We start from the raw sequence: 13,216 nt of genomic DNA, 5'->3' as shown, positions 1-13,216 counted from the left end.
TATTCTTCTTCACAGCTCTATACAATTGGATTAATTTAGTTTAGCCATTGAAAACCTTTGAAATTCCTGGACAATAGATCAGGTTTGACCACATCGTGTTCATGGTCCACATCACATTCTTCTGCTGATAAATATGGGGAGAATGGAGAGAGAGAGAATGGTCTCATTGTTGTTTAAAGGGCCTGAATGTCGTCGGCCGGGCCTGAATGATGTGTTCCTTTGCTTAGCTGTAAAACGGAAACACATGTGAGGCTTATACCATTGTTAATACGCTGTAGCTAGAGCAGAATAGTGTCCAGATGCTGTGGACAAATGTCAAACAAACCTTCTCACTCCATCTCGGGGCAGAAAAAAAGGAATTATGTCATGTTTTGAAAGGCAGAGGCCCAATTAGACTTGATGAATTGTTGCAAGGCGCTTGTAAGGAAGGGTATCCAATCACGACGTGTTCAAATGATAATTTAACTAATGATTGTCGAATTGATCAGTGATATGTAAAGACAGTAATCCATCTGCAGTCGGATACTTAAAAAATGTCTAATAAATACATCACGCCAAGTCAAATATCAAATCCAGACTGGCTATTCCATCCATCCTGAATGAATTCCCTTGCAGCCCTGGCATACTATTCTGTTAGGATATCTTTGTGTGAGGTATCGCACACTTCCAACCACATATCCATCCTGTTGGCTTGCTTCGTGGGTGTGTCCAACCTGTAAACGAGATAATGGATGGACAGAGGGATGAATAGAATGATAGATGGTTGGACTGGTTGTCCTGATCCTCTCTTTTTCCTGGTCCTAATAAGAGGGCTGCCTGTGGTTGTGAAGCTGGCCTCTAAGCCTGCTATTTCCTAAGTCTCTGTGGTTGAAATGTCACTAGTAATTAACTGATGCACTGCTTTATTAAAGACTGTTGTGCTTGTTGGCCAGTTTACACAAATGGCTATTTTTTATACCATATTCCTTATGTTACTGATGTCCGCTCCTTCTGGCAGAGCTACAGGGTCAATGTCCTAGTAGAGGGTTGATGTTACACTACATTACAGTCATTTAGCATATGCCCTAACACAATGTGAGAGACTGACATTCAGTGTAGTTTAGTGTAGCTTATGTGTAGAAATCTATAGCGTAATTAGGGATCAAACCCACAAACCTTAAGTAGTTGGCACTGTGGGCTAATCAACTAATCATTCTGGTTAGAGGGATAAAAGTCTCACCTATCCCTTCACTCCAGTCACTGTCCAGACACAGCATATTGGCCTTGTCCTTCAGCATAAAATCAGGCATTCCGTATGACAAACCTTGATGTTAACATCCTGACGTTACCTCAGCTCTAAAGATACATCTGACATTACCTCAGCTCTAATGGAACATCTGACATTACCTCAGATCTAATGGAACATCTGACATTACCTCAGATCTAATGGAACATCTGACATTACCTCAGATCTAATGGAACATCTGACATTACCTCAGATCTAATGGAACATCTGACATTACTTCAGATCTAATGGAACATCTGACATTACCTCAGATCTAATGGAACATCTGACATTACCTCAGCTCTAAAGATACATGTGACATTACCTCAGCTCTAATGGAACATCTGACATTACCTCAGCTCTAATGGAACATCTGACATTACCTCAGATCTAATGGAACATCTGACATTACCTCAGATCTAATGGAACATCTGACATTACCTCAGATCTAATGGAACATCTGACATTACCTCAGATCTAATGGAACATCTGACATTACCTCCGATCTAATGGAACATGTCACATTATCGCAGATCTAATGGAACATCTGACATTACCTCAGATCTAACGCAACATCTGACATTACCTCAGATCTAATGGAACATCTGACATTACCTCAGATCTAACGCAACATCTGACATTACCTCAGATCTAATGCAACATCTGACATTACCTCAGATCTAATGCAACATCTGACATTACCTCAGATCTAATGGAACATCTGACATTACCTCAGATTTAATGGAACATCTGACATTACCTCAGATCTAATGGAACATCTGACATTACCTCAGATCTAATGGAACATCTGACATTACCTCAGATCTAATGGAACATCTGACATTACCTCAGATCTAATGGAACATCTGGCATTACCTCAGATCTAATTGTACATCTGACATTACCTCAGATCTAATGGAACATCTGACATTACCTCAGATCTAATGCAACATCTGACATTACCTCAGATCTAATGGTACATCTGACATTACCTCAGATCTAATGGAACATCTGACATTACCTCAGATCTAATGGTACATCTGACATTACCCCAAATGTAAAGGTACATCTGCAGAGGAAAGGGAACGACATGGTTTTTAGGATTCCTGCAATGCTCTGGCTTGGGTTGTACTTCAGTCCACTATAACATTTTACGACAGTGTAACTCACTGTGCTGATGTATAGAACAGAGTAAAACTGATCTATTTGACAGACTACCTATCATTTTGATGTATATTACCTTGAGACCACTGCTAGCTACATAAACCCAGGGGTGGGATTAGAACTTAGACTTAGATTGGTAACTGACTAAAATCAGTGGGAATGCAGGAATTCAGCTCAGAAACATGTTTGACATGTCAAAATAATGATTGCACTTTGGGACCTCTGTTCCCACGCATTCTGCCCCAATTCCACCCCACATGATAGACTGCAGTTTAATGTGTGTTCGCGTGCCCAGATACCATTGGCAGAGAGACAGGTTTTCACTTTTCACGTCTTGGCTTTACATTGGTATGCAAGATGTCCAAACAAACATTGAAATTCATGCATGACTCAAAGGAAAAACAAATCATCTCTCTTCCACTCCAACATCCAATGATGGCACTGCTCCCGCTCAATTGTATTTTCATGTTGTTCACTTTGTCTTCTTGACCACTTGTATTGTACAGTAACACTGTCTCTCTGTTTGATTGACAGCTGAGGCCGTTCCCCCACCTGGAGCAGGACGTCCTGAGCGAGTGTCTGTCGGTGCAGCACTTGCAGGGCTCAGCCCCCTCCCAGCACCAGCACCTGAACTGCCCTACCCCCTCGCAGCAGCACCTGTTCAACGGGAAAGACGGCCGCTCCCCCGGACTGGGACAAGACATCTTCACAGGTGCACACCGGAGGTCACTCTACCCCATAAACACTAATCCCTGGCCTCTAACCTTTAACCCCAGACCCAAATACTTCAGGTAGAATTTGCCTGTAGTGGCAGATTTAGGATCAGCTTACCCTTTCCAATGCTTAACCGTAATCATTAAGGAGAGAAATGCAAGACTGACCCTAGATCAGTGTGTAGGTGCAACTTCATCCTACTCTGACCTTTAACCCCATATATGACCAATCCACCAACACACTGATCTACAGTTGAAGTCGGAAGTTTACATACACCTTAGCCAAATACATTTAAACTCAGTTTTTCACAATTCCTGACATTTAATCCTAGTAAAAATGCCCTGTCTTAGTTCAGTTAGGATCACCACTTTATTTTAAGAATGTGAAATGTCAGAATAATAGTAGAGAGAATGATATATTTCAGCGTTTATTTCTTTCATCACATTCCCAGTGGGTCAGAAGTTTACATACACTCAATTAGTATTTGGTAGCATGGTCTTTAAATTGTTTAACTTGGGTTAAATGTTTCAGGTAGCCTTCCACAAGCTTCCCACATTAAGTTGGGTGAATTTTGGCCCATTCCCCCTGACAGAGCTGGTGTAACTGAGTCAGGCTTGTAGGCCTCCTTGCTCGCACACGCTTTTTCAGTTCTGCCCACAAATTTTGTATGGGATTGAGGTCAGGGCTTTGTGATGGCCACTCCAATACCTTGACTTTGTTGTCCTTAAGCCATTTTGCCACAACTTTGGAAGCATGCTTGGGGTCATTGTCCATTTGGAAGACCCATTTGCGACCAAGCTTTAATTAACTTCCTGACAGATGTCTTGAGATGTTGCTTCAATATATCCACATAATTTTCCTCCCTCATGATGCTATCTATTTTGTGAAGTGCACCAGTCCCTCCTGCAGCAAAGCACCCCCACAACATGATGCTGCCACCCCCGTGCTTGGGATGGTGTTCTTCGGCTTGCAAGCCTCCCCCTTTTTCCTCCAAACATAACGATGGTCATTTTGGCCAAACAGTTCTATTTTTGTTTCATCAGACCAGAGGACATTTCTCCAAAATGTACAATCTTTGTCCCCATGTGCAGTTGCAAACCGTAGTCTGGCTTTTTTCTGGCGGTTTTGGAGCAGTGGCTTCTTCCTTGCTGAGCGGCCTTTCAGATTATGTCGATATAGGACTCGTTTTACTGTGGATATAGATACTTTTGTACCTGTTTCCTCCAGCATCTTCACAAGGTCTTTTGCTGTTGTTTTGGGATTGATTTGCACTTTTCGCACCAAAGTACGTTCATCTCTAGGAGACAGAACGCGTCTCCTTCCTGAGCAGTATGACGGCTGCGTGGTCCCTTGGTGTTTATATTTGCGTAGTATTGTTTGTATAGATGAATGTGGTACCTTCAGGCTTTTGAAAATTGCTCCCAAGGAGCTGATTTCTTTTGATTTTCCCATGATGTCAAGCAAAGAGGCACTGAGTTTGAAGGTATGCCTTGAAATACATCCACAGGTACACCTCCAATTGACTCAAATTATGTCAATTAGCCTATCAGAAGCTTTTAAAGCCATGACATCATTTTCTGGAATTTTCCAAGCTGTTTAAAGACACAGTCAACTTAGTGTATGTAAACTTCTGACCCACTGGAATTGTGATTCAGTGAATTATAAGTGAAATGATCTGTCTGTAAACAATTGTTGAAAAAATTACTTGTGTCATGCACAAAGTAGATGTCCTAACCAACTTGCCAAAACTATAGTTTGTTAACAAGAAATTTGCAGAGTGGTTGGAAAAGGAGTTTTAATGACTCCAACCCAAGTGTATGTAAACTTCCGACTTCAACTGTATCTTTTATACTACAGTAAACTTTGACATTTGAAATGATGGCAGGCACTGTCCCAGCACTGATTTCCTGTTATGAAGACAATATTGGCCTGAGTGTGTTAAACTCAATCTCATGCTGAATTTGATACTGATACTAATTAATTAGACCTGATTCGGTTTAGAAACAAGTCCTCTGTGTTTTACAGGAAAATGTTAGCTCCACTTTCCCTGGATCAGAGTATTTTCCATTTGAAAAGGACTGGGTGGAAATCAAACTGAGATGTACAATATTAATAAAGAACATCTGCAAAAAACTAACAATTGTGATCCTCCAATTCACATTCAAAAAGTGCTTACTTTTTTATTAAACTTGGAAATCTCTGAGATCCTATAGACTATAGTAGTAAGCCAGTGACTTGTGAAAGAGAGGTTGATGACCAGGAAGAAATATAGTGGTACAATGGAGGAAAGGAGAGATGCCCTGCAGTGTTCACAATTTATGGACACATCTGCCATTGTTTGCTCAGTTAGTCCAATCCAGACGCCCCATCGTTCTCTCTTATTATTACGGGAACACAATGCACGCTTACTGGGGGGACTATAAAAGCTCAAGTTGTTTTTGATTATTGAATCGATTCTTTCAATCTTGGCTTCTTTCCTTCCCTCTGCCTTGAGTGGATGTGTTGCAAATGGTTTCTAGGCAAGAGCTGTTGTGTTGGTGTGGCCGTATTGGTTGATTAAGAGGCGTTCGAGTACGCTGTGTTTGTTGGGGTTGAAGAAGAAGAAGTGATGAGTCTTCTCCTTCACATGTGTTGGACTTTGTTCTCTGAGGGAGGATAGTCAGCAGGATTGGCAAAGTAGGGAGACTCTCTGATGTTAACACTTTTAGAGCTGACAGTGAGTAACACTTCTAGAGCTGGCAGTGAGTAACACTTCTAGAGCTGGCAGTGCGTGAGTGTGTAGAGTCATGTGAGTGTGCATCTCCTCCGTTGCCGGTGATCAGGCCTTCCACCGATGTGTCATCAGAAAATTTGATGATGGCGTTGGAGTCATGCGTGGCCATGTAGTCATGGGTGAATAGGAAGTACAGGAGAAGACTATAAGCACACATCCATGTGGGGCCCCGTGTTGAGTGTCAGCATGACGGAGGGGATGTTGCCTACCTTCACCACCTGGGGTCGGCCTGTCAGGATGTCCAGGTTCCAGTTGCATAGCGATGTGTTCAGTCCCAGGGTCCTAAGGTTGTTGATGAGCTTGGATGGGACAATGATGTTGAATGCTGAGCTGTAGTCAATGAACAGCATTCTCACATAGGTATTCCTCTTATCTAGGTGGTTGAGGGCAGTGTGGAGTACAATTGAGATTGCGTCGTCTATTGATCTGTTGGGGCGGTATGCAAATTGGAGTGGGTCTAGGGTGGCTGGGATGGTGGAGTTAACGTGTGCCATAACCAGCCTCTCAAAGCACTTCATGATTACAGATGTGAGTGCTACAGGGCGGTAGTCATTGTGGCATGAAGCCTTGGAATTCTTGGGAACAGGAATGATGGTGGTCAGCTTGAGACGTGGGGATTACAGACTGGGACAAGGAGAGATTGAAATTACCGTGAATATGCCTGCCAGTTGATTTGCATATGATCTGAGAATGCGCCCTGGAATATTGTTCGGCCCTGCGGCCTTGCAAGTGTTGATCTGATTAAAGACCTTACTCACGTTGTCCTCAGAGATCGAGATCACCCAGTCTTCTGGTTCGGCCCTCACGCACAGTAATGTGTTGTTATTGTCAAAGCGTGCATAAAATGCATGAGTTTGTCTGGAAGAGAGGCATCGTTCGGCGGATCACAGCTGGGACTTCCTTTGTAATCCGTAATAGACTGCTGCCCCTGCCACATGCGGCTGGCGGTGGAGCCTGTGTAATATGATTCCACCTTATTCTTATATTGTCCTTTTGCCCGTTTGATGACTCTACAGAGGTCATAGTGGGACATCTTGTACTTGTTCCTGTTTTCATATGTAGCCTCAGGGTTGTCTGTGATAGCCCTGTGTGCTGTAGCCCTATCCTTTAGTTTAGAGCCAACCTCTGTGTTAATCCAGGGCTTTTGATTGGGGAGGCAGCGAACCTTCACAATGGGGACAATGTCGCTGATGCGTTTCCTTATGAAGCTGGTGACGGCTGTGGTTATCTCGTCGATTTTATGGGCAGTGTCTCCAGAACATATTCCAATCAACACTATCAAAGCAGTCCTGTAGCATAATCTCTGATTCTGATGTCCATTTCTCAACAGAGTGAGTCACGGGTACTTCCTGTTTGAGCTTCTGCTTGTAGACAGGAAGCATTAGCATGGAGTCATGATCTGATTTTCCAAATGGTGGACGAGGGAGGGCCTTGTATGCTTGTTTGTGAGTAAAGTAACAGTGGTCTCTGACTTTATCGCCCCTAGTGGTGTTGGAGACGTGTTGATGGAAGTTGGGCATCACGTGTCTTAATGATGTGGAATTAAAATCTCCAGCGACAAGAAAGGCAGCCTTCGGGTGCACGTTTTTCTGCTTGTTTATAGCCTTATACAGTTTGCTAAATGCCAGCTTGTTATATTTCTTGTCCTGAGGTAGAATGTAGACAACAGTCACGATAACAGCTGAAAACTCCCTCGCGAGGTATGAAGAGTCAACATTTTACCATCAGGTATTCCAAGACCGGTGAACAATGGGTCAAGACTTCCGCTGCGCTAGAGTCATCACACTATTTGTTGTTAATGAAGAGACAACCCTCTCCCCCTCTCGATTTCCTTAATCATTTATTGATTTTGTATTAATAATTTCTTTCCAACGCATTGAACATATCACACTAACCAAACAACAACAAACAAAAAACCACATGTAAACGAATGACACCATTGTTCTCTCTCCTATTTTGACTCATTCACATTTTAATACTTTCCTTTTCTTTGCACAATTTCATCCTAACAAACAATTGAAATACAAATGTTGCATATATGGATTGTCCTGCAACAGAATTTTAAGAACAATAAATAAATAATGAGAAATAATAATATTAATTACCTATGTACATTATTTGTATAAATATACACTACCGGTCAAAAGTTTTAGAACACCTACTCATTAATTGTAGAATAATAGTGAAAACATCAAAACTATGAAATAACACATATGGTATTATGTAGTAACTCGGGCTCCCGAGCTACCCTTTGACTTGATGACGGCTTTGCACACTCTTGGCATTCTCTCAACCAGCTTCATGAGGTAGTCACCTGGAATGCATTTCAATTAACAAGTGTGTCTTCTTAAAAGTTAATTTGTGGAATTTATTTCCTTCTTAATGCGTTTGAGCCAATCAGTTCTGTTGTGACAAGGTATGGGAAGGTATACAGAAGATAACCCTATTTGATAAAAGACCAAGACCATATTATGTCGAGAACAGCTTAAATAAGCAAAGAGAAACGACAGTCCATCATTACTTTAAGACATGAAGTTCAGTCAATGTGGAAAATTTCAAAAACATTTCAAGTTTCTTCAAGTGCAGTCAAAAAAAACATAAAGCGCTATGATGAAACTGGCTCTCATGTGGACCGACACAGGAAAAGAAGACTCAGAGCTACCTCTGCTGCAGAGGATAAGTTCATTAGAGTTAACTGCACCTAAGATTGCAGCCCAAATAAATGCTTCACAGAGTTCAAGTAACGGACACATCTCAAGTAACGGACACATCTCAACATCAACTGTTCAGAGGAGACTGCGTGAATCAGGCCTTCATGGTTGAATTGCTGCAAAGAAACCACTACTAAAGGACACCAATAATAAGAAGAGACTTGCTTGTGCCAAGAAACACGAGCAATGGACATTAGACCAGTGGAAATTTGTCCTTTGGTCTGGAGTCTAAATTTAAGATTTTTGGTTCCAACCGCTGTGTCTTTGTGAGACGCGGTGTACGTGAACGGATGATCTCCGCATCAGTATTTCCCACCATAAAGCATGGAGGAAGAGGTGTTATGGTGTGGGGGTGCTTTGCTGGTGACACTGTCTGTGATTTATTTAGAATTCAAAGGCACACTTAACCAGCATGGCTACAACAGCATTCTGCAGCGATATGCCATCTCATCTGGTTTGCGCTTAGTGGGACTATCATTTGTTTTTCAACAGGACAATGACACAACACACCTCCAGGCTGTGTAAGGGATATTTTACCAAGAAGGAGAGTGATGGAGTGCTGCATCAGATGACCTGGCCTCCACAATCACCAGATCTCAACCCAATTGAGATGGTTTTGGATGAGTCGGACCGCAAAGTGAAGGAAAAGCAGCCAACAAGTTCTCAGCATATGTGGGAACTCCTTCAAGACAGTTGGAAAAGCATTCCAGGTGACTACCTCATGAAGCTGGTTGAGAGAATGCCAAGAGTGTGCAAAGCTGTCATCAAGGCAAAGGCTAGCTACTTTGAAGAATATAAAATATATTTTGATTTGTTTAACACTTTTTTGTTACTACATGATTCCATATGTGTTATTTCATGGTTTTGATGTCTTCACTATTATTCTACCATGTAGAAAATAGTAACTATAAAGAAAAACCCTTGAATGAGTAGGTGTGTCCAAACTTTTGACTGGTAGTGTACAGTCATGGCCAAAAGTTTTGAGAATGACACAAATATACATTTTCACAAAGTTTTCTGCTTCAGTGTCTTTAGATATTTTTGTCAGATGTTACTATGGAATACTGAAGTATAATTACAAGCATTTCATAAGTGTCAAAGGCTTTTATTGACAATTACATGAAGTTGATGCAAAGAGTCAATAGTTGCAGTGTTGACCCTTCTTTTTCAAGACCTCTGCAATCTGACATGCTGTCAATGAACTTCTGTGCCACATCCTGACTGATGGCAGGCCATTCTTGCATAATCAATGCTTTGAGTTTGTCAGAATTTGTGGGCTTTTGTTTGTCCACCCGCCTCTTGAGGATTGACCACAAGTTCTCAATGGGATTAAGGTCTGGGGAGTTTCCTGGCCATGGATCCAAAATATCGATGTTTTGTTCCCCGAGCCACTTAGTTATCACTTTTGCCTGATGGCAAGGTTCTCCATCATGCTGGAAAAGGCATTGTTCATCACCAAACTGTTCCTGGATGGTTGGGAGAAGTTGCTCTCGGAGGATGTGTTGGTACCATTATTTTTTCATGGCTGTGTTCTTAGGCAAAATTGTGAGTGAGCCCACTCCCTTGGCTGAGAAGCAACCCCACACATGAATGGTCTCAGGATGCTTTACTGTTGGCATGACACAGGACTGATGGTAGCGCTCACCTTGTCTTCTCCGGACAAGCTTTTTTCCGGATGCCCCACACAATCGGAAAGGGGATTCATCAGAGAAAATGACTTTACCCCAGTCCTCAGCAGTCCAATCCCTGTACCTTTTGCAGAATATCAGTCTGTCCCTGATGTTTTTCCTGGAGAGAAGTGGCTTCTTTGCTGACCTTCTTGACACCAGCCCATCCTCCAAAAGTCTTCGCCTCACTATGCTTGCAGATGCACTCACACCTGTCTGCTGCCATTCCTGAGCAAGCTCTGTACTGGTGGTGCCCCGATCCCGCAGCTGAATCAGCTTTAGGAGACGGTCCTGGCACTTGCTGGACTTTCTTGGGCACCGTGAAGCCTTCTTCACAACAATTGAACCGCTCTCCTTGAAGTTCTTGATGATACGATAAATGGTCGATTTAGGTGCAATCTTACTGACAGCAATATCCTTGCCTGTGAAGCCCTTTCTGTGCAAAGCAATGATGACGGCACATGTTTCCTTGGGGGTATCCATGGTTGACAGAGGAAGAGCAATGATTCCAAGCACCACCCTCCTTTTGAAGCTTCCAGTCTGTTATTCGAACTCAATCAGCATGACAGAGTGATCTCCAGCCTTGTCCAAGTCAACACTCACACCGGTGTTAACGAGAGAATCACTGACATGATGTCAGCTGGTCCTTTTGTGGCAGGGCTGAAATGCAGTGGAAATGTTTTTTGGAGATTCAGTTAATTTGCATGGCAAAGAGGGACTTTGCAATTAATTGCAATTCATCTGATTACTCTTCATAACAATCTGGAGTATATGCAAATTGCCATCATACAAACTGAGGCAGCAGACTTTGTGAAAATGTATATTTGTGTCATTCTCAAAACTTTTGGCCACAACTGTGTATACTAGGCAGTGTCAGAGCACAACAATTGTCAAAGACTCCAGTCACCCAAGTCATAGACTGTTCTCTCTGCTACCACACGGCGAGCGGTACCGGAGTGCCAAATCTAGGTCCAAAAGGCTCCTTAACAGCTTCTACTCCCAAGCCATAAGAAGACTGCTGAACAATTAATCAAATGGCCACCCGGACTACCCCCTGTATATAGCCTCATTATTGTTATTTTATTGTGTTAGTTTATTTAATATTTTATGTAAAATATTTTTTATATTATTATTTATAAATGTTTTACTTTAGTTTATTTAGTAGATATTTTCTTAACTCTGTTTTCTTAAAACACCATTGTTGGTTAAGAACTTGTGAGTAAGCATTTCACAATAAGGTCTACTACACCTGCTGTATTCGGCACATGTGGCAAATACAATTTGATTTGATTTGAACATCAGATCGGCAGTTATTTACCCCAATTCCGGCTTCAACTTTGACTTAAACTCAACTGCCCTGGGCTCTTTCTGTAATTCCAACCCAAGAGGAAACCATGGTGTTACAGAGGCAGGAGGGGGCTAGAAGCTATTGTGAATTACATGAAAGTAGACCATGTGAGATGGTCCTCCCGCTTTTTAATATTCAGAATGTAAACAATATAAATGACAATGGCTCCAACTACAAACTAAGCCTCTTAATGTACCGAAATCCTTCTTTAAGAAGATCAATGAAATCATCCCTACATTTAAATGAAATTCAAAGCAATCCCCTCATCACCTTAGAGAAATTAATTATGTCAAAATATAAAGGAAGCATGGCACTTCCAGATATTAAAACATATTAAATATCATATGTAACAAGAAAAACGTGGTACTGGAATTACCCAGCAAAATAACACCCCTCTTAGTTAGCAATTGAAGAAAAAATGTCCCGCCACTTGCTACTTAGATTGATAGCATACGGAATACTACCTGAATATCTGAAAGACCATCCAAAAATATCTGCTTCTTGGAATGTCCTTAAAATTGTTGGAAATAAATTACAAATCTCCTTATGCACCTCCTTTCAAACAAATATCTGGAGTAATCCACACATATTAATTAATCACAGACTGGTATTGTGGAGAGATTGGCAACAGATGGGAGTTTGGACCTTGTCCGATTTGTATAAAGACGGTCAAATTATGGGTCTGAATGAACTAAAGGATATGACCGGCTTTACCAACCATTTTAGAATAATTCAGATTGTACAGGCAGTCAAGTCAGTAGATAGAACAATTACATTTAAACATGATTTTAACAAATTGGAAAGTTTCATAAAGCATGTCCGTTCCAAAAAACACCTGGCTTCTAGAGTGTTTAAATTCTTAAACTAGAAAACAAGGTGGCTACACCTTCCCTTAAGAGAGAAATGGAGTAAAGATTTGATACAATAAATACAATAAATTGAATGGAAAAATATGTGGGAAAACTGCTTTAAAACGCGCTGAGTGCCTAAAACACAAATGGTTCAATATAATACGGAAGTTTACATAGACCTTAGCCAAATACATTTAAACTCAGTTTTTCACAATTCCTGACATTTAATCCTAGTAAAAATTCCCTGTCTTAGGTCAGTTAGGATCGCCACTTTATTTTAAGAATGTGAAATGTCAGAATAATAGTAGAGAGAATGATTTATTTCAGCGTTTATTTCTTTCATCACATTCCCAGTGGGTCAGAAGTTTACATCCACTCAATTAGTATTTGGTAGCATTACCTTGAAATTGCTTAACTTGGGTCAAACGTTTAGGGTAGCCTTCCACAAGCTTCCCACAATAAGTTGGGTGAATTTTGGCCCATTCCTCCTGACAGAGCTGGTGTAACTGAGTCAGGTTTGTAGGCCTCCTTGCTCGCACACCCTTTTTCAGTTCTGCCCACAAATGTTCTATAGGATTGAGGTCAGGGCTTTGTGATGACCACTCCAATACCTTGACTTTGTTGTTCTTAAGCCATTTTGCCACAACTTTGGAAGTATGCATGGGGTCATTGTCCATTTGGAAGACTCATTTGCGACCAAGCTTTAACTTCCTGACTGATGTCT

At 41.5% G+C, this 13,216-nt stretch overlaps 1 protein-coding gene across 1 annotated transcript in view; it reads left to right on the top strand.

Annotated features, from left to right (window-relative positions):
- The window catches only part of glis1b (GLIS family zinc finger 1b), a 155,960-nt gene that overhangs the window by 114,091 nt on the left and 28,653 nt on the right, over window positions 1–13,216 (top strand). Inside the window, exon 7 of the mRNA XM_029695605.1 lies at window positions 2,963–3,140. Within this exon, the coding sequence (XP_029551465.1) occupies window positions 2,963–3,140 (178 nt within the window). The remainder of the gene's footprint in view (window positions 1–2,962; window positions 3,141–13,216) is intronic.

This window comes from Salmo trutta, chromosome 17 (assembly GCF_901001165.1).
Source record: "Salmo trutta chromosome 17, fSalTru1.1, whole genome shotgun sequence".
NCBI classification, from domain to species: Eukaryota; Metazoa; Chordata; class Actinopteri; order Salmoniformes; family Salmonidae; genus Salmo; species Salmo trutta.
Note: the sequence above shows the minus strand (reverse complement) of the source record. Positions and strands in the feature narration are given on the sequence as shown.